This window comes from Alternaria arbusti, assembly GCF_024043155.1.
Source record: "Alternaria arbusti strain BMP 1465 chromosome Unknown scaffold_21, whole genome shotgun sequence".
In the NCBI taxonomy this organism is placed as follows: Eukaryota; Fungi; Ascomycota; class Dothideomycetes; order Pleosporales; family Pleosporaceae; genus Alternaria; species Alternaria arbusti.
In genome coordinates, this window is record NW_026249961.1 from 85,251 (window position 1) to 109,693 (window position 24,443).

The window sequence follows — 24,443 nt, forward strand, 5'->3', positions numbered from 1 at the left end:
CTAGCTCCACCTCGAAACAAGGCTGGACTGCGCGCGTCGCGTATTCATTCCTTCCTGCACTCCACGCTCCACTTACAGTTCGTCACGACGCTTGGATATCATGCCATCTGGCTGTTTAGAACATTCAAATCGTTACGCGGACATGTCTCATTCTTTCATAAGTATGAGAAGCTGTCTCCACGTTCATGACGTCCTACGCGGTCACCCTGGGTAATCCTTTATCCCCTTGGCAAATTAGTAGGATTCAAGTCCCGACCCCCCTTACAGTAAAGTAAAGGAGGTGCACACGCATTCATCGGTAACATCTCCACGAAACCAGCGTTTCCATCCAGCGTCCATCAAACAATACCTACGTCTCCACTTTCTCCCCAATCCATCCCCTCATAATCTTCCAACCTACCCTTCGTAACCTCAACCAGCCACCTCCTCATTCTCTCCAAAGAAAACCAATCATCATCTTCCTCCACGGTATCAACCCAGACCTTCTTCTCCCGCGACCAGTACGGAGTACCGTGCTTCCCATCGATTACGCTACCAGTGGGTTGCGCACTGTCGAAATCGCCCACGACGTAGCGTGTTGGAGTCGCGTCATACTGAGCCTCAGGGTACCTTAGAAAAATGTTCTGGGGTTTAATATCCCCATGGACGATACCCAGACAGTGTAGGTGCCGTATCGCAGAAGCAATAGCTTCTAGGCAGTCTCGCACATGTATAGCGTAACCGCGCTGAACTGCTTCCCAGAGGTCGCAATTGTATTTGTCGAAGATCAGATTTAGGACGCGCTCTCCTTCCATGGGCACTTCGATGTGAGACCCACGGTACTCAAACCGAAGCACACGACTAGTCTGTACACCGTGATATCTGCAGATGTGCTTATGAGGGTTTACGCGAAGTTTCTCGCACATCTCAATCTCGCGTGCAGTCGTCTTAGCCACAAAGTCTGGGTAACGGGTGTTGCGAATGCGCCGGTGGCCCGCTTGCAGAACGGCATGATGCTTCTTGTAATGCTCCTTCGTTTCGCAGCCTTGGACTTCCCAAATGCGTGTGTACTCAGGTTTGTACTGCGGGTAGAAATTGGCTGGGTTGACTTGCTCAAGGGGGCAAAGTGTTCTCACGGTCTATCCAGGTTGAAGGGTCGGCACGGTCAATGTCCCGGTCGGAAAGGATGCCTTTCTTGATTGCGTGGTATAGTTTTCCGTCTTTGTGGGCTAGCACCCAGGCTTCGGACAAAGAATCCTGGGATACAACGCGATAGTCTACGATCTGCATTGAGCGCGTTGGTAGGTCGTCTTTGCTGACGCCTGTGAATCTGGCAATGTACTTGAACATGATGATCTGGCCAGGGTATCTGATCTGGATAGTTCATCGAGGGATCTTTGGTTGAATGTGAGGACCAACAGATATCTTCCAGCAAAGTCGATGGGCTCTTATATTGTTGAAGAATAGAGTCGAAATAAGAGCTACAACACAGGCTTTCACTGTAAAGACATAGCCTAACCAAGTGAGCAAGAGGGGCATACTGGAAACTGTAACGGAGCGACTGCAATGTGCAACAGCGTCAACTCCTCACAGAGTGAATCAGTGCATCATAGTGCCGACTGGAACATGCCATCGTGGTCTCAAAGCCTTCACAGCGCATCCCTTCACTACATAGACAAACAAGTCAGACGCCTTTCCCTCCATAGCTTCCACTCAACATCTTCCATTCCAAGGATATTTCAGGTTCCCCCACGATGGCGCCTCAGGCCGCTGCCCGCAGCAACGACCTCATCCTCCAAAAATCACGCATCTCCGGCCCAACCCAACGGGCCCTCTTCCGCTCAAAAAAGTACCCAGGGCTCTGGTACGCCGAAACGCAAATCCCAGACGATAACAACAGCGCGACCGATCCCAACCCATATACCTGGAACGTCCCCCCACGCAAAATCAACCTCTCAAACGCGCGACCCACGTACAAAAAAGGCGCCATGACCTCTGCCAAGTACGCAACAAAAGGCCATCTCTACGCCAAGCAAATGGACTACCTGCGCTACTACCGCGAACTCTTCGGACAACCCTACTGGATCAAAGACATCATGACCCGGGAGATAGCAAACTGTGAAGTACTACGCAAGAACGCGCATCCGAATATCTGCCGGTACGTAGGCGTGAACTACGGTATGGACCAAGGTATCACAGCGCTGCTATTCCGGCGCTACGATACCACATTGTGGGATCTGATCGTCGAGTCGAGGGTCTTTGATGCAGAAAAGTGTATCCAAGGGATACGAAAAGGGATCCAGCATATTCATTCATTGGGGTATGTACACTGCGACATCAAGCCGCCGAACATCTTCGTTGACAGCCGGACGCAGAGTTTCGTAGTCGGGGATTTCGATTCCATGCAGAAGCAGGGGGCGTCGCTGAAATATAAATGCGGTACGGATGGGTGGGCGCTGGATAGAGCGGGGACGAGTGGGTATATGGTGAATGTAGAGCAGGACTGGTTTGGGTTCGACATGGTGAGTGCGTGGGTGAGGGAGAAGGGGAACGGGAAGCCAGTACAAGGGAGCGTGTATGCGAAGACGGATGATATTCTGGCGAGGGCGAAGAGGGCGTATGGAGTCAAGCGGCAGGCGGAGAGGTTGAGGAAGCAGACGGAGGATTTGAAGAGGAAGGCGGAGAAAGTGAGGAGGCAGGAGGAGGTTAAGAGGTCGGTCAAGGAGAAGGCGGATGCGGTGCGTAAAGTGCAGGCTGCGAGGAAGGTTCTCGTTACGGAGAAGGCTAAGATTATACCCAAGGCGGATGCTTTGGAGAAGATTGGGGCGGCGAAGAAAGCGGTCGGGGCGAAGCCTACATATGCCAATGTAGTAGCGAAACGCGATCCCTCGCCAACGAAGAAGCTGCAAGTGCCGAAGAAACTCAGGGTACAGCCGCCGTCGTAAATTCCAACCTCACTGATCCACGTTGTTCATGAACAAAAAACCTGAACACCATAGCGCATAGGTTGACGTTAGATCCTCTACGTTGCATGCTTTCATCTCGATGTAGGCTGCAGACCTGTTCTGATTTGTCCTCGTATGAGGTAGATCGATCAGCAGAGCGAAATGTGACGAGTCGCAAAAGAACGGGTATCAATTAACCTATGCGTACGCCATGAGATGCTTAGTCCTTTTCCCCATCATGCAAACTATACGTACAATTCTTCCCTTCCATTCCCTTTCCTGCCCACGCAGTGAGAGTCTCCAGTCTGCTCTCCAATCCAAACCCAACTTAATCACTATCACTCCCATAATCCACCAACGGCCCCGCAACAGGCGCAGGCCGCTTATTCGACGGCGTAGCCTTAAAACCCTTGAGTGCCGCTAGTGTAGAGCCTGACAAGATACCATTGGCCTGCTGCTGCGCAGCGGAGCCCTCATCTTGCTGGTACTGTTGTGCAGCAGAGCCGTCATCTTGGTATGCCGACTCCCCACCCTCAATCATCATGCGCTCGCCCATGCCGCCGGATTCGAGCTGCTTGGCTGCTTCCCACTCGCTCTTCTCCTTCGCGTACCACACGTCATCTGGTGCTTCGTAGCCCTGTAGTCCAAAGCTACCTTCCACCTTTCTGCGCTTCTTGCTGTCGGGGTCTCTGCCTTCAAGTTCGGCGACGTAGGCTGCGGGGAGCGCTTTTCGAATCGCCTCGGCAGCTTGTTCTTCGATGCGGCGGGCTTCGCGCTTTGCGGCTTGTGGATTGGGGTCGACGGTTGCCCAGCGGACGTTTAGGATTTCGTTGTTGTCGAACGATTGGTGGGCCATTGCTTCTTTGGCGAATTGCGAGTTGGCTTCGTTGGTGTAGGTGACGAAGGCTACGCCGCGCGCTGTCAGGACACGCGTTCGCTCGATCTCGCCCCATTCTTGCATGTGTCGCGATACGATCTCTTCGATGTCGTCTGTCGGGTGTATGCGCCCGATGTATAGCGTTCGGTTCTGTCTTTGAAAGGTTCCTACACCGCCCATGTCGTCTCGGTAGTCGGCATGCTTGTCGCGCCCAAAGCAATCGACGTTGCTCGGGAAGAGGTCGGTGACGGTCGGCAGGCGATGGAGGTACTCGCAATCCACACCCTTTGGGCAGATGCCACGCGCAAAGAAGAGACAGAAGTAGGATCCGGGTGTCTTGTCGGCTTTGGTGTATCCGCTGTCCTTGGCGATGTTGCAGCGTCCTTGCGCCGCGGTCTTGGAGAGGTATTTGTCCTCCCTATCACCGCCAGACCACTTGTTGTACCAGACGTTGTAGATGTTTCCAGTCTGCGCGACCTCTTGTGGCTTTATCGTAGCAGGATCGACCTGTGGACGCGCCGGTCTCCGCTTGCGACGGATGATCTTCTTGACTTTTTTGCCCTCGGCATTGGTCGTGATGATTGTCTGTTCGGTCGTCGGCACGAGCTCTGTCGATGTAGCAGTTTCGAGAGATGTATCGGTCGCGAGCGACGTTTGTGTGGGTTGTTGTACTTCAGTCATGGCTGTGGTGTTGGTGATGTGGTGAGAGTATCATGTCGCGACGGAACTTTCGACATGCGACAGGCGCTAGCGCAGCTGGCGACCTCGCACGTGACCAAGGATTCCCTCTGCCTCAGGTTCCCATTGGGCGACCACGATATCGGACTCTGACAGACCGAATTATATGCTGAGCCTCAACAATGGCCAGATAATTAATGTTCCTTCGTTCGCAAGCAAGTGACCCATCATTTGGTCATTTCATACAGATCCCTCTTATCATTCCACGCCCTCACTTACTCGTAGTACTACTCATCTTAATCCCCCCATCAATCTCCAAAACCGCCCCATTAACATACCTCGCGCCCTCGCCAAACAAAAACGCCACAACATCCGCCACCTCCTCCGGCTCACCCAGTCTCTCCAACGCATTCCCATTCCGCATCCTCTCCACCGCCTCCCCACCCTTCACAATCCCCGCATTCGACGGCGTATCAATATACCCGGGTGCAACGCAATTCACCCTAATGCCCCTCGGCCCAAACTCCAGCGCATGCGACTTTGTCATGCCAATAAGCCCAAACTTCGTTGTGCAGTACACAGACTGAAGCGCCGACCCACGAATCCCAGATACACTGCTTACATTAACAATCGCAGAACCACGTTCCAAATGCGGGAGACAGGCTTTCGTAACGAGGAACACGCCTTTGAGATTGGTGTTTACGAGTTTATCCCAGTATTCCTCGTCGGTGTCTTCGAGCTTCAGGCTCGTGGGGTTGACGCCGGCGCAGTTGAAGACGTAGTCGAGGCGGCCTAGCCCTTTTATCGTGCTGTCGACGAATTCTTGGACTTGGGATGAGGAGGCTACGTCGACTTTGCGGAGGTGGGTTGGTGTTGTGCAGGAGGTGGCTACGGCGCTGAGGGCGGGGAAGTTGAGGTCGCAGAGGGCGAGGGAGGCGCCGAGGGAGGAGAGTTTGAGGGCTGTTGCGCGGCTGGGGGACGGTTAGCATGATGGGTTTACTGGGGTAGATGGGTTAAGGTGGGAAGATGTGAGATGGAGAAGTACCCGATACCGCTCGCTGCGCCTGTGATCAGGACGACCTTGTCTTGGAACTCTTTCGTCATGTTAGGTAGGAGGAGTGTGGAAGGTTAGTTAAGATTTCAAGGCGGACAGAGAGTAGGTAATAGACCGCAGCTGCGCATGTAAACAAGTCTAGCATGCATGACGATGAGTTCGGTCGTGATGTTTGTTTGGTTAAAGGGTGGGGTAACATCTGGAAGTGGGATGTCATAGGCATGACTCGCGTACCTACGGGTTCTTGCATTATCGGAGACTCCACCTCATGCACGACTTCCAGGCTTCCCCTGGGTTTCGCGCTTGAATCTGAAGGTTCTTCTCGCGAGTAACCTTTGCTTCATACGCGGAGAAGGCCTTCATACTGGGCATAACTAGCAGTGCACCTCCCCCGACAATAGTGTAGCAATTCAAATTCGGAAGATACTGCAATAGAAAACTTGAACGCTCAGTCCCTTATAAATGCACGAGAATAAGCCCTCGTAGCCCTTAGCATGTCCTCGAAGAAAGCGGACAAGGGGCGAGGCAGCTACAGCAAAAGCATCCACCATCGACCCTCATCTTCCCTACCTGCCATCTTCTAGGACGCTCAATCCCATCTATAAATGCGATCCAACCTCGTATATTCATTTCTCATCCAATCATTTCAACTTTCAGTCCAGATCGTCGAATCCAAAACACCGTGCAATGCAATCCTGAGCCCCGAATTTCACAGAGAACAATACCATGCAATCCAAATGCGAGTATACACGTACCCTAGGCACGCCGGGACGATATAGCACTCATTTTGACTGTTGTTGGTTCGTCGCGGACCCCTCGGTTACATTGGCGTGTGACTTGTGCTCGTTCTTCGGAGATCCTTCGGTTCTTTTGGAGCGCGATCTTGACCTTTCGCCACCTCGATCCAGGTTCTCTCTTTCGTTATTCGAATGCCCGTCCTTATCTCGTCGTTCGGCGGCTTGTGGATGAAGGCCACCCATCTCTTGCTGGCTGGCGCCCTCATCTTCCTGATTCCCACTCTTCTTCCTTTGGTTCTTGCTCTTGTCTTCCTGCCCAGTATCTGAGCTACCATTCGGCCGGTTGTCATGTTTTGAACCACCACCGCCGTTGAGCACTAACCCACGAACTTTCTTGACCAGATCGTCGACCTTGAATGGCTTGGAGATGACGTCGTCCATACCGGCTGCGCGCATGCTGTTAGTCTGCGCTTCCCGTACGTTTGCAGAGACACCGAGAATGTGGCTATACCCAGCCTTGCCCTCATCCTGTAGTTGTCTGATCTCTTGCGTCGCCGCATTGCCATCTTTGATTGGCATCTCCTGGTCCATAAGTATGCAGTCGAAGTAATTGCGATCATTGGGGCCGTTGTCCGCCAATTGTCCGCGCTCGGCGACTGCGTCGATGGCTTCCTGTCCGTTGTTCGCAGTAAACACTTGGAAACCACGGGATTGGAGCTGCCGCCGCAACACTTTCTGGTTGATGAGGTTGTCTTCCACGAGAAGAAGGGTATGTGTGTCTTCGTTGCGCTGGTCGCTCTGGGATCTCGTAATCTCTTTAGCATCGTCCTCCTGGCGTGACGTCTCACCTCTCCTTAGGTCGGGTAGTTTCCTTTCCATGTGTGGCTTTTGTGTTCTGATATCCTCGGTGGCCTTCTCCGTCTCTTTGTAGCGCGAATCCTCGTTCGAGTCCGGATGCGACTCTGGATGATTCTCTACTGGTGGATGCTTGAGTGAAGGATCGACATCCTCAGTATCCACACCGCCATGACTTGCGAGCGTTTTCGCTTCAGGACGCTCATTCTTCCGTTCTTTGATGCTTGAGAGATTCGAGTTTGCACGACTAATGGGTGGACGAGACGGCCGCGATCCGGACTCTCCTGGGCGAGAGGAAGCGTTTGAGGTTTCAGAGTTGCTTCGAGATTGTGTCGGCCGCCCCTCACTATTTTCGCCGACCGCGCGACGGACTTTGAAGAAGAACCCGAATGTTGAACCTTCTCCTTCCTTCGAACTCACGCCAATGTCTCCACCGTGCAATGTGCATACTGAGCATAGATTAGCTAATGGCGTATGAAGCAGGGGCATTGACTCACATTTGCGGGATATGAACAGACCAAGACCTGAGCCGCCATATCTCTCCTGAGTCTTGGGTGTCGCTTGTCTGTCATGTGGTGAGCTTAGCATTTTTGATGAGTTTGAGAGCGCACAACGTACCTAAATCGCTCGAACAGTTTGGCCTGGCCCTCTCTGCTAATGCCTATACCAGTATCTTTGACGGCCACCATCAAGTACATGGCAGCCCCGGCGCCCCATTCCGATGTCATTGTGGAATCAAGGTGGAAAGCCTCTTTCTCTTCACTGAAATAGATGACGTTTGGGGGGTAAGACGTAGGTCGCTTGACGGATGCACCCATACACACAGTGATGTTTCTGTCGCCATTCTTCTTGGAAGTAAATTTGATAGCGTTAGTTATCAAGTTGACCAGTACTAAAGACGTCAGCGTGGCTTGGGAAGATAGCACAAGTTATTTACCTTGCTTCATGCGGTTCAGATCGGCGACAACATGGTCCACTTTCTGTTCCTCATATGAGACGTCCATGGCATAGTGGAACTTGATGTTCTTGGCTTTGAACTCGGAATGGAAAACTCGGAGTGCTTGGGAGAACTCCCATTTGGGTCTTGTTGCTATGGTATTTCAGTAAGATGGTCATACGTTATGACTGTGGAGAAACTCACGTCGGGGTACTAAGGACAACATCATAGAGTCGAGCTTGGAAAAAGATAGAATGTCGTCTACAAGAGTGTTCTGGTGTGAGACGCAAAGCAGTATAGTGTCGGCAGCGTCCAAGATATCGGCCACTTGGTCGTGGATGTCGTTGTGTTGCGCCCCAATTTCTTTAGTAATCTCTCTCACTTCTTCAGCTAAATGCAGGACGGCAGAAAGAGGATTTCGAATCTCATGGGAAACCATGTCAATAAACCTCTCCTGTTGCTCCTTGCGCTCTTTGGCATCATTGGCAGCTTTCTCTTGGGTCAATTGGGCATGTTTGATATCGGTGATATCGATAACGGCGCTAATAAAACCGGCATCAGCCTCCTCACTCAGAGGCTTGAGCAAGAAAAGTCTCCACTGCTCTCCCTTGGACTTCATTTCCTCAGGCTCAGCGACATCGCATCTAAACTCTATCTGCAGCTCTGTGCGGCTTTCGAATGCCTTGCGGTATGCAGTCATAACGTCTTCGTAGTCGTCGGGGTGAATGCTCTCAGGCCACGATCGAAACTCGTTGTTGCCCTTGTTCGTGGTCAGCTTGAAGAAGCCGTCGTTCACGAAGATGGCTTCGGCGTCCTTGTCGAGAATGGCCAGGCCATTGGGCAGCAGCTCGGCGAAGCGCTGGAACATGTTGGTCTGCATGGAATCTGCCTGCTTGGTTTTACTGTTGTGCTTGCCTTTCTGTTGAGACTCATTGTCCTTGACTCGTCTCCCCGGATTTTGGCGCGAAAATTTATCGAGACCCTCGATGGGCATGTAGCGGTCTACAGGCCGGTTCTCGAGCAGCTGGGCCAGTACGCCCTGTCGTGTGCCGCTCTCGTCTAAGATAGTACTGAGGAGAAGCTGCGTTTCATGGTCTTCGGCGAAGTCCTTGAGGAAATACCTAGCGGCTAGAAGGGTCAGTTGGCTAGATGCGGGAAACATGGTCGTAGCTCATGCTTACCCACCTTGACCGTTCGCCCTCTCAGCACCGTTCGTAGCGTGCCGAGCGCCTCATGGCCGTAGCTGTCGCGCGCGAGGGTGGCCTGGCCATCAAGACCACCCCGTGCCTTCTCCCAGGCGAGGTTGTGTATAACTATCAGGTCCTGGCCCCAGAAGATGGCGCTGCAGTGGGGCATTGGCAGCACGCACGTGTTGACGAGACATGTCAATGCAACGGGCCACGACTCGCGCGAGCCGATGGTTGTTTTAGTCCTGGGCGGTTGTCAGTACGGGCCCAGCAGGAGCGTATGCATCTTGGTCGTCTTCTCACCAGTCCTTGCGCCGCAGGTTCTCCGCATTCAGATCGAACACTGGCAGACCTGTCGCAGACAGCTTGTCAAGGTTCTCCATGGCGCAGGTGCAGGCGAGCGCGCTCGGCGTGTCTCAAAGCGAAAGCAGGTGGTAGGAAGAAGTGCTGAGAGAAGGAAGATCCGCGTGACGTCATACCACACCCCACGAGCGCGTGCCTGTCAAGAGGCGACCTGAGACCCGGGACGGCGAAATTCTCACGGGCATCCAGGGCTGGGGCGAGGAACAGGACATATGAGTACGAGAGTCTACGCGGTCTAGGCCGGCAGATCATACTGGTTTTCGATCTCTGCAGCGCTGGCTGCACACGCCGGGTGATTAGCTGGTTATCATCGCCGATTGGGTCGTCCAGCCTAGCTCGACTCGGATTTCAAGGCACGTCACTTGCCCCGTAATAGATTTTTGACATCCAGACGCCAATTTAGTGTTGCGAACTATGCCCTACGACATCTCGACGCCACATCTAGCCACGCTTGCGTCTTTGGGCAGCTGAACAAGGCATCATGCGGACAAGTTACAACCGCAACGTTAAACAGCACGACTCCAGGCTGAAGAACCAAGTGATGAACGAGTGGTATTGATAAACTCCAAAGATAAAAGGCCTGCCATCCTGACCCTGTAGTGAGCCCCATAGTGCCTCAGAGTACCCCCGAGTACCTCCGTCGAAATGCCGCCAAGTCATAGAGACGTAGCAATACCCCTCACCCCATCTGCACTCAATCAGAATTGCGCGATGCCATCCCTCTCGCAGCCTGACAAGAACTGGTTCCAGTCCATCACCAGTCGACGACCTGCCCAAGTGCTCGTGCTGAACTGGCCGTCTCCATTGGCATGACCTGCATCACCCGTACTGTTGTCGGCCTGACCATCGAGACCATACTCGTGCTCTTCACTCTGCGCCATTCTTGCATCGTCGTTATCAACCTCGTTCTCCACCTCGGGTATGACCTCCTCGACTTGTCGGAATAGCCGCTTTGCAGCTGCCGCCTCGCCTACATTCGCGCCTCCGCATCCAAACCCACAGATGCGCCGGCCGCAAGGACGCCAGAATCTGTATTCAGCGACCTGGGGTTCAGAAAGCGGGCAGACGCCGAGCAGACCTGAATCGACGCTGCGATTAGATGTGTAGAAGAGCATGGTACCGGAGGGATCAATGGGCGACGTTGCCTCCGACTCCACGCCGTTGGCAATAGCAAAAGAAGGCGATGCCGGCTGACGGTGGGAAGCTGACGAGAAAGAGCGAATAGATGAAGGAGGAGACGCCGGGTATGCGTTGTGATTGCGAGCGCTGGGATGGACTTCGAGTTCAAGCCTTAGGTCCTGCATGGACTTTGGCGATAGGTCTTGGTGACCTTGCTTTCCGGCGAACTTCTTCAGCATGGTCGTACGCGGAGATACACATCGTGATGGACTGGCAGGAGGACTCGCGAGACCGGTGATTACTTGCGAGGATGCTGATGGAGTGCGGCATCCGTTACGCATCTGCTGAGGACCCAAGAGTACATTGTCGACGAGACCCATCTGTGACGCATGCTGAGCATATCCATGAGGCTCGCAACGAAGGGAAGGCCAGCACGTGGCTGAGCCGTCGATGCTCATCGGGCTCACTGTACGCACTGCAGGGCTCATAGCGCGAGGTGTTGCAGCTCTGTTTCCAGCGTCAGATGCAGGCGAAGGGTAAGCCTCCTTTGCTGGCAGGGTAGGGGACAAGGGCGTGGGGAATCCAGGATACTTTCTTCCAACATCCGTCAGAAGTGACAGTTGTGGTTTCATTGCTCTAGGCTGAGGCAGAGCAGCGCTCATTGTACCCATGTTGTAAACAGGACTATTGCCGCCGTACCGGGGTGGGCTCACAAAGCCATTCGCCGAACCATCGAGCGAGCCCAGCCATGAAGGAAGTCGATCATGCTCGTCTGCTGGCATGTGCTGAAAACAGCTGTTTGTGAAGAAGCTTGTGGGACTTGTGGGACTATTGGTATTGCTGGAGCTCGAAGACCCTTCGCCCGTGATACGACGTAGAGCCAGAGCTGTGAGTGGGTTCATCGGCTCCGCTCGGGCGAACCGAGCATCGTCGCAAGACCACAGTCCGCCGTACTGTTGCCACGGAAAGTTTCGTAGGAAATAGTCTTCTGGATACACGTCGTATCCAAGGGTGCGTGCACGGAAGAAGACGTACACGAAGCGGCACTCGGGGAATTGACGAAGTACCTAGAAGAGCAACGTTCAGTAGATGTCATAGAAACGGACTGTGCTATTATATGCAAGGGTCAGGTTTGAGGATGGATGCTCATACATCCCAAGCGGGAAACAAAGGCGGTGACGCAGTGAGCCTGAGCAAAGTCAGCATGCGACAAACGCTTATCGACTAATGAACATACATCAGAATCTCGTAAGCAGCGTATTTATTAAGCTTCCCAGCTCCGCGACGATATGCGTACAGAACCTCAGGTCGAGCTGTCCTGATGTTCTTCCGGCCAAGCAGCTTATGCATTGCAGGACTTGTGAGATACATGGGATCGAAGACGACCAGATTGCATGAGCCGTCAAAGCGGCGCTCAAACCCGACGATGCTGATCGAGTGTCCTGGTTGTTGAAGGTAGATAGGCGGTAGAAGAGTCTTGGAGACATTGGATCCGTCGCTGGCAGCCGCTCGCGCAAAATAGCGTTCCATGGCAGCGAGGAGAAGCTCGTGGGCCGCAATGGCGCGATCTTTATTGTCGCTGAACTGCTCGACAGCGCAGTTGATTTCCGAGTTGAGGAAAAAGGCTTGAGCCTGATACATGTTAGTAGAGAACAGTTGAAGGTAAGTAAGATGTCACCTCTGGTGTGCCAATGTACTTTCTAGTATCACGTATACCACCAGTCTGGACACGGCCGATTGAATTGATGCCTTTATCCCAAGCATCTTCGATGTGATCTTGCATCTTCAGAATAGTCGGCAGCCGTCCTGGGAATTCTTCGTAGCCTTGAGCCTTGGCGCCTTGGATGTAGGATAGCAGCATTTGTATGTTCCGGTAACCGCAGAAGCCACCTTCGCTTGGGGTTTTACCAACGTGGAGTGTCGATGGATGACAGTAATATGCTTCCTTCACGGTCCGATCAAGAGCAGAGAGTTGCGCGAGGATGGGAATGATGCCTGGCGTCTCGTTCTGCACCTGATCATGCTTGATGAGGCGGCCATCTCGGCCGATGCGGTTGACGGCAGTGATCTTGGGGCCAGCATCCAGCTGATCGTGCAGCCACTTAGGCATTCGATTCTCCCAAGCGTAAGGTCCCAGTTCGGATTTCTGCGGACATTAGCTAGGCCCTGCCAAAAGGACGATTAACTTACACCTAGCCGGGCACTTTTGATCGGTGGCTTGACGGACTTGTCGGGTTTCGCAAAAGGATTAAAGCCTAGAATACTCCTTCCGATGGTACTCTTCGCGCTCTCATCGGTGTCGCGCCGATGCCGATGTGGATGCTTCTTCGATTTGCGGCCGTGAGCATCAGTCCCCTTCAAAGCATCTGACAAGTCTGTGCTGAAACTTCGCTCGGATGTTGTGGTTCTTGCCTGACTCGCATGGGAACGACGAGATGAGGTCGAGCCTTGCATAGTAGCGGATGAATGATGAGAATGATACTTTCCTGTAGTCTCGTCAAATGATAAAGTTTCTGCGTTGTGGTATTCGAGATGGTCGTTGAGTTCGGAGAGAGGAACGACTTCGCCGCAGTTGGGGTCAGGGCACACTGTAGTGCTTTCCTCCTCATCCGAATCGTCGGAGGAAGGCGTGTCCTCGGTGTCGTGGCGGAGCGAGGAAGGCCTGAGGGGCAACGAAGGGGGTAACGGTTCTGGGTCGTCTTCGATCACGAAAGGAGAGTTCTCGGTATGCACTTGCTCAAAGTGTAGTTGCAGAATGTAGTCATCTTTCTGAAGCACGGTGAAGTCACACATGGGACACTCCAGAAGCTCCATCTTGCTCGTCATCGCTGTGCAGGTGATATCCTGGGTGTGAAGGTGTCCAGCACTTTCCTGCCCCAGGGATGAGTGGCGAGTGACAATTTTGGGTGGCTCGTTGTTCACGTGTATGGAAACCGTCACCTCGTGCGTATACGGCTGACTATGTTGTGGCAGTCGCTGGGGGCTTCCGTGGCTTAGCATGACGAACGCGGTTCAGACGCAGACGAAGCAGCAACCCACGAGTTTGGTAAACTGCACACATACTGGAGGCTCGCTTATGAGGTAAAGGCGTTGTTTGCAAGGCAACGATGGCGTTGGCGGTGAAGATTAAGCCGGGGTGGACGTGAAGAAGGTGCGACGCTCGTGGATAGCCGAAAGAGGAACACAAACAAACACGCCAAGACGCGTGACGCGATATCGGTTGCAAGCTTGAACTTAGGATGCGAGTTCAATGCAAGCTATGTCCATGGTATATCGGTGTGAAGATGGGTGTGGCTAACGAGTGGGTCGCAGCGAGGCGGTCAGCCGCGCATGATGTTGGCGGTAGGACTGGCATGGCTACTGGATCTTCACAGCTTTTCAAGCGCGTAGTATATGAAGACTGGCACATAATGGAGGTTAGCAATGATTGTTATAGGTGAAGTGTCACGCTACGTATAAGTAAGTCATGGGCATTCAAACAGTCAAGTCGCATACGTCATCAAGCCGCCAAGACTTCAAGGATAGCATCTGCGGCGGGTCTTGCGACGTCCGCAGACCTTCTTCCCAATGCTGCTCCGGACCCCGCGCGCACATCGGATTGCCTGGGACAACGCGAATCGCACGCAATGGCGAAGAATACCGCTGCGATGCTATTCTTCAGCCAATTCGGAGGATCCGCCATGGTTCCAAGAGCTGCGCACCGAAATGTTGCAGCGAGACGTTATACACCTTCCTGAGTTCATCGCCACTTCGCACGAATTCAAGCTATCGCAAAGCATCTCGGGTTTCCTACCTCAAGAATGGTGCTATGCCCCCGGTGTGCGTAGTCGCATGGTGCCGTTTGGCCATCACTTGATATGGTTCAATCCCGCGGTGCGGACAACCGAATTACTCCCAGATGGAACAGACGCGTCGCAGAGCCCGGGCGGGCCGTGGGTGCGGCGTATGTGGGCTGGCGGCTCGATACAAGTACGACCCGACGAGTATTACGACCGTAACCGCGGCTTTAGAGTCGAATTTCCAATGTCTGGGACGGAGCACATAAAGCATGTCCGACTGCACGGAGAAGGCGACACTGCCAAGATCTTTGTCACGATCGAACGGCGTTTTGCACGGGTTGACATCGTAGGGAGAGCATACAACGCGAAGCATGGCAAATTGGGAAAGAATGGAGGTCGCAAACTGAAGACTTACCTCGAGCAGCAGTTGCGCGACGGCGATGATTGGGGCGATGCCATCGTGAAAGAGGAGCGTAACCTGGTCTTTTTCAAGGAGCGCCCCGCCGCAGAATTGGAGGCCGTCAAGGCCGGGCAGATGGCCACCGTGAAGTATTTGCAGCGTGCGTACCTTGGCAAACCTCTGGACTATCTACTGACTCTGTGTAGCCCCTGGGAAGCCAGACTTCTCACACGCCCTCACTCCCGATCGCGCCCTTCTTTTCCGTTTCTCTGCTCTTACCTTCAACGCCCATCGCATACACCTTGATCCCGAGTACGCTCGTAACGTCGAAGGCCACCGCAACCTGCTAGTTCACGGTCCTCTTTCCCTGCTCCTCATGTTGAAAACCATGAGCCATTACGTGTACGCACAGACCGGGGGAAAGCATGATCTGGAGTCGATCGAATATCGCAATCTAGCGCCGCTGTACTGTGACGAGGAGATGCGCATATGCGGCTTGGAAAAGAAGAAATTGCAACATGGCGGTATATACGATGTATGGATTGAGGGGCCGACTGGAGGTGTTGCTGTCAAGGGCACTGTTTACACCACAGTAAAGAATACTAAGCCGAAACCGCTGGGACCAGGCTCTAAGAGGCCAGACATTACAGCACTCAATGCTGCCGCCAAGAAGACACCAAAAGCGCAAGAGCCTACCACGACTCCTGAGTCCTCGACGGGTTCTGAGCCTGTATCTCAACCCCAAGGTGAGACTCCAAACAACTCCACTCCCAGTGAAACTGCCTCTCAACCATCATCTAGAGAAGTAAACCCACCGACCGCACAAACAACAAGCCGAGCGCCCCGTCGCAAGCGCGCCTCCAACACCACGGCCTACAACTTCATTTCCCTCCCTCCCAGCAAAGCACCGTCTGCTCGCGTCGTCGACTCGTACAAGCCGGTAAAACCGACAATATCGATACGTTCAAGGGAAATCATACGACGCGCTCGTCGGCGTGCCCCGAAGGAGATTCACGTTAAGCCTATACCGCTGGTTCGCAGGTTCGATGCGACACCCTACACCCCAGACCCTGTTCGCACGGCTTCGAGACATAGCAGATATTTGAGGGAGGGCGCTAGGAAGATCGAGAAGCCTAGTGTTCGCTTTGTTGCGGAGCAGCTGTCTGAGCGTGCTGCGCTGAGGAAGAGGATCGGCTTTAGATACGTGCATCGGTGAGGTCTTGGCCCTGTCTCAACCACTATATTGTCGATCACCGAGTTGTATTGTATGTTACTTTGTATATAACCAAATTCGACGTCAAGTTTCAATCACTTGTTGGCCCAATATGCTATTGCATTATTGTGTCATGGGGCGGCTCTCGGTCGAATACGGCCTTACGCTCGCTGGTCGTTGAGACGATGTTACGCATGACATCTCTTCTCATAACGCCGACCGAAGAGGTTTGATCACGTCTCTCCCTTCAGAAAGTACATGTAATGTATTGCATGACATCTATTCACCCAACTTTCCTCTAGAACTAATTTATGATACGTAGGCGCCTGGTCTAGACTGGCATCCAGACACTTCTATCCCATCTCAAGATGAGTATGACAGTCCACGCGACAATAGACAAAATTAGATTCTAAGCGCCGATTCCATGGGTATAGTGCTCCAACGGCGATGTGCCAAGTTCCAGATAGTAAGAAAGAGTATGTACAACGGATAGTGTATAGGCGTGGGTATTGTAGCGCGTGTTGAAATGTCGGAAGGCATCGTTGAATGAGGGTATGCCGATGTATCACACGCGTGTTGAACAGGAAAACACATTCGACTCCCATGAAACCTTTTTGCTGATCAACCTCTTTTAGTCCAGTCCTCTGTGAATGAATTGGAGATCGACAAGCGTTTCGATGCTCGTGAGGGCGTCCGAGATGGGGTACCGGTTGGTGAAAGCAGGGCGTCGCCCCCTCTGTTGAAGGTATTGAACAGACCAACGAGACCGTCGTAGTCGTACAACATGGGTTGATCAACAGAGTTCTGTTCGTCGGCATAAACCTCAATGCTGCCTGTAAGCATTTTTTCGACGTGAGCTTGCCACGAGCAGTGATCGATAATGTCCTTCAGTCCGTTCTTGGCGCACAAATGGTCGTCTAACCACTCTAGACGAGTCTTTTCCGGCAGTCCATCGTCAAATCGAATGAACTGAATGCTGAAGTGACGGCTACCTCCAGGTCGTTGTTCCAATCGCGCGATATCGAGGACGATCTTATCAAAGGTAGCGGTATTCTCATTTGACCAAACGCCGTCAGTCAGTACGAGGAGTGTTGTAGCTGGTTTGCCGGCCTGGTTCCATTCTCGAGAGATGGTTTGAAAAATCCGCGCCATGTCTGTAGTGGCGTTATCGTTCGGTTTCTGTTCTGGCCACGCTTCCTTCAAGGCTTTCTTCAGCTTCTTCCGACCCCGATCTCCTCTAAGGCGCTGCTGATCATGGGTGCGACCATCAACCGTGAACTTGACGTCGAATCCATCCCTATCTAGGCCAGCGGCGTTCATTGCGAGCGTTTGTGCGACGAACGTTACGATCGGCCAGTGCTTGCACATTGTCCACCCGTTATCGATCACTAACATCTGCAACATGTTAGCTGGATCTACAGAAAGTTTGCAATTAGCTTACAATCTCACGTGGGTCACTGAACGTGTCTTCAAGACTAGTATCTCGCGATCTGGTTTCAAAGCCTAATGTACTCTTCAATTTAGTAATACCTCTCACTACACCCTTCGAGACCTGCTCTTCCATAGCCTTTCTTTTCAGGCAAATATCGTAGGGCAATTCCAGTGCAGACTGAGGAAGTGGCAGCGCAGAGTCATCGTAAGATCTCGCAGACGTAGGGTTGTGCAGAGCTTGCATCTCGGGAAGGTGAGTGGATAGGTTGGGTGTCGCGGGTTGGTATTGCGACGACTGAGCATCTACCGCCAGTGAAACGACTACTGATGGCCGAGAGTTGCCAATAGTTTCAGTTTTACCTGAGGCCCCAAGTTCCAGCTCTTCTACAAGTTTGTCGTCGAAAGAGGGGCTTGTAGGGCTTGTATCGAACGCTATAGGGGCTGATCCTCCGTAGCTCTGGCGATTGACGAGGTGGTCTATGGAGGGAACATGGTTGTGGGTGATCTTGTGCTCATGGGCGATGTTAATGGGTGTGAGTGGAGGAGATCCTGTTGTGTGTGCTTCTTTTTCGACCATGAAGTCGGAGTTCTGCAACGTAAGGTATTTGTCTGCGGGCGGAGATGGCGAAATCGAAGTACCGTGCGGCTGTACGTGACTGGTGGAGTACTTTGTGGATGGTGATTCTGCTTTTGGATTCTGCAAACTGAGTCTTCCCAAATTGGCGCGGGATGGTAATTCGACTCCGAATGAACTGCCTCGTGAATTTGTAACGAAGGGATCGTTACTATAAGGCTCTTTACCAGCAATAGAAACTCGGTTATAGCGATTGGACGATGGTGGAGGTGTCGAAAGAGCGTTGCTTGGTATGGTTGGACGTGCGGAGCTTGGTGGGTGGGGCTCTGCATCCAACTGACCTGGTTCAGACTTGTGAATTTGGGGATGCCTGGGCTTGATCTTGCGACCACCAAACTGCAGCCCTCTTGATGGATTCGAGTCAATCGGACTCTCCGTAACAGCACCGTTGTGAAGACCGGCGATGAGTGGCGAACTTTCGATTGTCTTAGACCCATAACAGTCTTCGAGTTTCTCCTTCAAAATCTCTTTACGATGCGCCGTCTGACCGAGCGGTTTGTTCCTGATCAAATCTCCCTTCCTTATCTGCATCGATGCCCGCTCGCGAGGGTTGACCCGTAGTAGCGGTTGCTGCAAGAGGTTGGTTTGTGGTTCAGAAAACCTCTGGATCTGCGCTTCTTCCTCTATGCTTGAGAGAGCCTTCATGACTACAGGGTCAGTATCTTTTGAGTGCTCTCTTAAGCTTCTGATATTGTATTTGGCGTAAGCACCCAGAGTTTTCAGCTCTTCGCAGAGCTCACTCAAGTTGCATCGTGCAGTCGGGACTCCTTGAAGGAGTTTCTCTTCGATCAAATGCAACACAGACTCTGTCGTAGTATCTGAAGATCGGAGATGTCCACGAAGATAACTATGCCACATTTCTACCTCCGGTAGAACATCTGTGCCATTATGGAATCGATCTAGCACAAGGCCACCCACGTTGTTTGCCGGTGATAGCTGTCGGAGTCGTTGGTATTGGCGGATACCTTGGAATCCCAGAACTATCCACGTCGCAGCTAACGATAGTACACACCCGAACGACCAGGCGTCGATGGACTGAGACACTCCGGACATGGTTCCGTCTGGTTGCACCATGCGGGACACCTCGGGCGCACCTACAGATTCAGCACTTGTTTGTATACCCTGCCACCACTCAGGCTTACCATAAGTGTTTGTATAACCACGTATCACGTCTGTTGGTTCTGAGCTGTCTTGACCCTCGATTACTGGCGCGAAGCTCGAAAATCCAAAGTCAGATAGTTTGAGCTGTCCACGAACACTGAGAATATTGTCCGGTTTGATGTCCGCGTGCCAACTTGCTTGTGTCAGCGATGAACGTTCCAAACGTATCAATGCACATACCCATGGAATCTCCAGGGCTCTCCGCTGCCTCGGGGGAACTCCGGATGATGAAGTTGACGAATGGCCTCAGCGACGTTGAACAAAGACTTCCAACTCTGAAGAATTTCTTGAGCCTGAACCGGGGGAATGTTGGTTTCATCTGCCCATGCTTCATATAGGTCGTTTTCGCCGTATTCCAGCAAGAGATTATACGTCGTACCCATATTTTCACCTTCACCATGACCATGGATGTAAGCTCCGAAGCATCTCACGATAGGAACCTGGTCATTCGACGGTAAGGCAGAAAATGCAGCCTTTTCCATGTCGAAATCTTGCTTCTTATTCCCGCAATAAGACTTGAGTACCATTTGGTAACACTGGAACTAGTTAGTTCGTTCCATCAATTAGGTTCTAGGGAGCCTACCTCTCCATAAATGTTGTCCATGTAGAGGGAGTCCTTCAAGGCAAGTGCGAGTGCGTCATCGGATATGAGAGCCTTTTGCACCGCGACCCAGTATATCGACGCAGTACCGCCTTTCTGGGGAAGCTTGATCTTCATGCAGAACGGAGGAATTACTTCCGACCCGCGTAAGTCGATAGACATGTCGGAAGTCAAATTCAACGGGCAGAACTCCCATTTTTCTTTGTGGAAATCATTGATGATGAACTCCACTTCTTCTTTTCGCACGACATCGGATAGCTGCTCACGAAGTCTCTGGTAATCTTCGCTGCGGTCCATGTAGTGGTCGTGCATATTCGCTTCGTAGAAACAGTCGATGAGTTGGTCGCGTTCTTGTCTGATGAGCAGGCTGAGGATGCGGAGGCGGGACTGTCCGCCGCCAAAGATTTTCTTTGGCGTAATTGGTAGATTGCGACCAGGAAGAAGGGGCAGTCCGTACACGAATTGTTCCCAATTTGTATTCTTGGGGTTTCCAGAGGCTGGCTTCTTCCACCAGGCTTCGAGATCGTGAACGTGCACAATCGTGCGCTGGCAGCTGCAAGACTCAGGTGGGTGGCATTCGTTCTGACACGCTACCTGACGTGTCCATTCTGTCCTCAACAAGGCCATGAACTCATCCCGGATGGGCAGAGATGGAATCTGCTGGTAGTTTGCGCCTGACATTTCGACGTGGTCCCAACCAAAGATCAGGCTGTGAAGGCCTTATGGGCAGAGATGCATCGTACAAGGCTGAAGTGGGGTTAGGTGCGCTGGTGCTGATTTTGCGTCCAAAGGTCGTTGCGTCGAGCTCGAATGGGTCGCGCAACGCATGCGCGCAGTAAAGTCTAGAAGAGGCCAGAGGAGATGAGAAGCAGTAAGTTGAGATGGCAGAGTCTCAGTCGCGCGAGAGCAGGGTACATATTAACTACGATTGAGTATTACCAGCCTCGAGCCGCGGATGACAGGGACAGGCTGAGGTCGCGCCAATAGATGCTTGGAGGACCTTCGTGGCTGCAGCGAGCTGATGCTGTCCATCCGAGATCGAGGCAACAAGGCAGAGTATGTGCACAGCCACTAGCACATTGTCTCGTCGGCTGTGCGCTCGAACTTCGACAGGGGCACGTTCTTATTGGGTTGCGGTATGCGCTATCCGAAAGCTGCGCCATAGTATGTATGAGGAAGAGGTGTTGAAGAAAAGATGTGGGTATGGGAGGTTTCCCGCAGCGCTGAACGCCTGTTCGCTAAGCCCCACCGACCCCACCTTCCGTCCCTGCCTGCCCCCGACCACCCCATTCAAAGGAAAAACCGAACACCCTAGAGCCTACATCAAGATAAAAGCTTGCGAAGTTGGTAGTCTAACAGCGACGTAGGCTCCTAGGTGTTCAGCTTTTCCCTTGTATGGGGTGCGACGGCGGCTGCCCGCCGTGACCGATTGTCAGCTTATGAGATTGCGGTCTGACACATAATGCGCAAAACTATGATACGGTGCACGCTCTAAGATGGTAGGCCAATGTTGAAGGCTGCCACACAGGAAAAATCGAAATCACCCAAGGTCCATCCTACTCAATGCCCCGCATATACACCCGTCAACCATGTTTAGCTCCACTACCTTCATATCGAGGGAGGACAGCACGACTATTTCCGAACTTGTGTACACCTGAAGCGAAACGAGATATTGAAGCCCCCAACCACTTTACTGAGCCTTCGTTGGTAGCATTAGTCGTGCCAGGGCGATCGCCGGATGGCATTTGCACATAGGTACCTGCTTCTGCGGGCGTGGTACTCAGCACTGCACGTTTCAGGCGCTCGAGAAATGTCGAGTTCTTTGCCGATACGCTATAGAAACGGAAGGTCAACCATGCACCAAACAGCGTAAGAGCAGTCAGTGGTATGGTAACTTGAAGCCATCGCTTCAAGGCGAGGTTCGAAAAAGAGCCATTGTCGTAACTAGCAGATTCACGGTTCTGGTCTTGGTACTTGACAATGTCGGTACTAAAGAACGTCTGCTATTCATTAGAGGAAGCCCTCACAACGAGAGCATCGACTTACTGAGACAAAAGTAGCCGGAAGATAGATCAGAGTCAGAATAGTGATGATTCGCATGACAACCGTCTCCCGTTCGAGATTCTTGTTCAGCTGTTCCGTTCGGTCCGAGACTTGACTCTGCAGATGCTGCAATACCAGCTGCTTTCTATCGCCTATGATATTCACTAGAAGCTTTGCTCGGGCTAGTTGCATGTCGAAGTCCGCAGAGATCTCGTCGAGCTGGGATATGAAGGCGGCAAGGTGCTCTTCACAAGACGTCTTCAGGGTATCAGGAAAGTCCTTACGGGCGATTAAGTTTGAGTAGAACCTGCACAAGGCCCTCAGGACTTTCGAGTTAGCGTCGAGAACCATGACGACCTCGTTAGTTTTGTCGTGCCAATGTTGCAGATCTTGAATATCCCACCACTGATATTGTCTGTATGCATGATCGGGGCCGCGAAGCCCATCGACTGCCATTCCACTCTAAAAGCCGCGACGTCAGCATTGGATGAGAAAAGTATGTGCGTAGGTGACACTCACTTCTTGCTCAACCACCCTTTCAAGCCAGACGAGGTACCTTCTCCAGTTCTCAGTCGACCATTGGCAGTAAAGCAGGTGAGTTGCCAGAGATGATCTGAAACAGGCTGCTGTGTCGCTATAGCTCTCATTGCCTGATTTAGCAGCGGGCCTAGTAAGTTCTTCGTAGCGGTCGCGTAGGTCCATGCTACCTTTGGTGACGATCCACAGCGTGGTCCCGAATTCCACATCGAATCGATGATGAATAGCAGCATCTCGGATGGACCATTCGTCAAGCTTGATGTTTTCGCTACTTGTTTGTTTGGGTTGTACCCCTTTCAAGTTGTAGCAGAGTTGGAAATGTTTGCCGCTTCGTCCTAGATTAGGAGCTGAATGTCCACTGAAAGGGAGTTTGAGGCGAATTTGCTCACGAAAGCCACTGAACCGAAGGTCTCTTGCATCACTCTGTGCCCCAAACACCATCATGAAGTCCAGGTACCCTGACATGACCTGATGATATGATAGGATCTGACAGAGACTGTTCCTGGTGGTTTTCAATTTGTCTCGCGAGTTCTGGCCGTAGAAGTAACTGTGTTATTAGTGTAAATAACTCATTAGAAGAGAGCTAGAGCATACATGAATCTGCACCGTGGGTCTCGTTTTCGAGCCACAACCTGTTGTACGATGGGATTGACTGTGTCTTGCACGATCTCCACCCCGAGCCATTCCGTCACTTTACCCGGGTTATGTAAGTTCCGCTTCATACGTGCTGCTTCAATTAGCATTTCTTCGAACAGAGGAAGTCTTAACAAACCTTTTCCATCAGCAGTGCCTATGTCGATCACTGGAATCTCGAAAGTATCGTTAACATTATCGTGCTTATCCGTGAGACACAGATCATGCTCGACAACATCGAGAAGGCTCTTGTAAGAAGCGAGCTTGTTTTGGTTCGAGAGGATTTCATTAGGCATGAGATTTTGTGGATAGTCGCTGCTCTCACTGTAGGACTTCTGGAGTTCCACTGATATAGCACACGCCATCTTGAAGGTCTGGAGAAGCACAGATGTGAAGACTGTCGCTAAGTGCAAATCGAGAACGCCGTAGGGTGACCATGTTTATGAGTTCAGTATGTGGATGAGATATCCTCGAGAGGCTGACAGTGGCTGATTCGTCACGGCTGTGTGAGGTTTCAGTAGACATGAATCGCTAATTTCGTCAGGGATCACCGCCACGGCTTACTTGGGTATGCAAGCCCCTCACTGTCAGCGATACACCGCACGAGGACTCAAAAATCAACCTTGCCAATCATGCGCCATCAAGATACTGTGGTAAAACTTGCATTTGCCTTTAAGAGGCTGAATTTTGCCCCTCCTCTCGCTCGGGTGAGATCGAGGCTCGCCGCGTCCTCTTAGGCGCATCTCTCCTGTTCCTAAGTTCTCTTCGATCGCCCTAAACAGCTCAGCCTCCATTGCGAACAGATTAGGCAAATGCCAGAGAAGCACGAGACTCACCTCCGTCAACTCCTCGGGCACCTCGAAAACCCACTTGTCGTTGAACTACATGACTGGTGAGACTAACTTCTCCAAGATAAAGACGTGACGTACCCTCTGCGGCTTAAAATCCCACTTGGACCATTTGACTCTGAGAAATTCCTCGATCTTCTCCCATGGAAAGTCGTCGTATGCTGTGTATGTTTCTTGGATACGCTCGCCTCTGCTTGCCGATGGGAGAGTAGGTCTGCGCTGAGCTTCACGCGCCTCTTTCAATGCTGGGTCGGCTGGTCGAGGGCCAAGAGGCGCCATCTCGGTGAATGATGACGGCGATACAATCAGGCGCAATGGGCATGCAATGCCCACAGTACAAGTCGTGCTTCTTGAAGTCGGGCGGTAGGCTGACTATTGTCGCGATGAAACTCCTGCACTGCTTTTCCTAGATCAGGCGCGAAAGGCTGAGAA

The 24,443-nt window shown here is 52.3% G+C and overlaps 10 protein-coding genes across 10 annotated transcripts; 2 read left to right on the forward strand and 8 right to left on the reverse strand.

The window, feature by feature from the left end:
- Window positions 1-338: 338 nt before the first annotated feature.
- On the reverse strand, window positions 339-1,329 carry J4E86_010270 (uncharacterized protein; the record flags this gene model as incomplete). The annotated part of the gene is made up of 2 exons (XM_051450769.1): window positions 339-1,087; window positions 1,116-1,329. The coding sequence occupies 2 exons, from the start codon at window positions 1,327-1,329 to the stop codon at window positions 339-341; spliced, it is 963 nt and encodes a 320-aa protein (XP_051297962.1).
- Window positions 1,330-1,733: 404 nt separating this feature from the next.
- On the forward strand, window positions 1,734-2,924 carry J4E86_010271 (uncharacterized protein; the record flags this gene model as incomplete). Its single annotated transcript, XM_051450770.1, has 2 exons — window positions 1,734-2,299; window positions 2,345-2,924. The coding sequence occupies 2 exons, from the start codon at window positions 1,734-1,736 to the stop codon at window positions 2,922-2,924; spliced, it is 1,146 nt and encodes a 381-aa protein (XP_051297963.1).
- Window positions 2,925-3,252: 328 nt separating this feature from the next.
- CWC2 (Pre-mRNA-splicing factor) lies at window positions 3,253-4,482 on the reverse strand (the record flags this gene model as incomplete). Its single annotated transcript, XM_051450771.1, has 1 exon — window positions 3,253-4,482. One exon carries the CDS (start codon window positions 4,480-4,482, stop codon window positions 3,253-3,255), a length of 1,230 nt encoding a protein of 409 aa, XP_051297964.1.
- Window positions 4,483-4,750: 268 nt separating this feature from the next.
- On the reverse strand, window positions 4,751-5,583 carry J4E86_010273 (uncharacterized protein; the record flags this gene model as incomplete). Its single annotated transcript, XM_051450772.1, has 2 exons — window positions 4,751-5,450; window positions 5,525-5,583. 2 exons carry the CDS (start codon window positions 5,581-5,583, stop codon window positions 4,751-4,753), a joined length of 759 nt encoding a protein of 252 aa, XP_051297965.1.
- Window positions 5,584-6,315: 732 nt separating this feature from the next.
- Window positions 6,316-9,632, reverse strand: J4E86_010274 (uncharacterized protein; the record flags this gene model as incomplete). Its single annotated transcript, XM_051450773.1, has 7 exons — window positions 6,316-7,574; window positions 7,623-7,690; window positions 7,744-8,017; window positions 8,063-8,215; window positions 8,267-9,190; window positions 9,244-9,494; window positions 9,553-9,632. 7 exons carry the CDS (start codon window positions 9,630-9,632, stop codon window positions 6,316-6,318), a joined length of 3,009 nt encoding a protein of 1,002 aa, XP_051297966.1.
- A 678-nt stretch (window positions 9,633-10,310) lies between these two features.
- J4E86_010275 (uncharacterized protein) lies at window positions 10,311-13,545 on the reverse strand (the record flags this gene model as incomplete). The annotated part of the gene is made up of 5 exons (XM_051450774.1): window positions 10,311-11,798; window positions 11,884-11,920; window positions 11,969-12,363; window positions 12,410-12,877; window positions 12,922-13,545. The coding sequence occupies 5 exons, from the start codon at window positions 13,543-13,545 to the stop codon at window positions 10,311-10,313; spliced, it is 3,012 nt and encodes a 1,003-aa protein (XP_051297967.1).
- Window positions 13,546-14,298: 753 nt separating this feature from the next.
- Window positions 14,299-16,126, forward strand: J4E86_010276 (uncharacterized protein; the record flags this gene model as incomplete). The annotated part of the gene is made up of 2 exons (XM_051450775.1): window positions 14,299-15,070; window positions 15,117-16,126. 2 exons carry the CDS (start codon window positions 14,299-14,301, stop codon window positions 16,124-16,126), a joined length of 1,782 nt encoding a protein of 593 aa, XP_051297968.1.
- A 618-nt stretch (window positions 16,127-16,744) lies between these two features.
- On the reverse strand, window positions 16,745-20,631 carry J4E86_010277 (uncharacterized protein; the record flags this gene model as incomplete). Its single annotated transcript, XM_051450776.1, has 4 exons — window positions 16,745-17,518; window positions 17,661-19,482; window positions 19,530-19,885; window positions 19,933-20,631. The coding sequence occupies 4 exons, from the start codon at window positions 20,629-20,631 to the stop codon at window positions 16,745-16,747; spliced, it is 3,651 nt and encodes a 1,216-aa protein (XP_051297969.1).
- A 902-nt stretch (window positions 20,632-21,533) lies between these two features.
- J4E86_010278 (uncharacterized protein) lies at window positions 21,534-23,528 on the reverse strand (the record flags this gene model as incomplete). Its single annotated transcript, XM_051450777.1, has 4 exons — window positions 21,534-21,950; window positions 21,997-22,398; window positions 22,513-23,077; window positions 23,125-23,528. 4 exons carry the CDS (start codon window positions 23,526-23,528, stop codon window positions 21,534-21,536), a joined length of 1,788 nt encoding a protein of 595 aa, XP_051297970.1.
- A 252-nt stretch (window positions 23,529-23,780) lies between these two features.
- Window positions 23,781-24,290, reverse strand: J4E86_010279 (uncharacterized protein; the record flags this gene model as incomplete). The annotated part of the gene is made up of 2 exons (XM_051450778.1): window positions 23,781-24,044; window positions 24,093-24,290. 2 exons carry the CDS (start codon window positions 24,288-24,290, stop codon window positions 23,781-23,783), a joined length of 462 nt encoding a protein of 153 aa, XP_051297971.1.
- Between the last annotated feature and the right edge of the window lie 153 nt (window positions 24,291-24,443).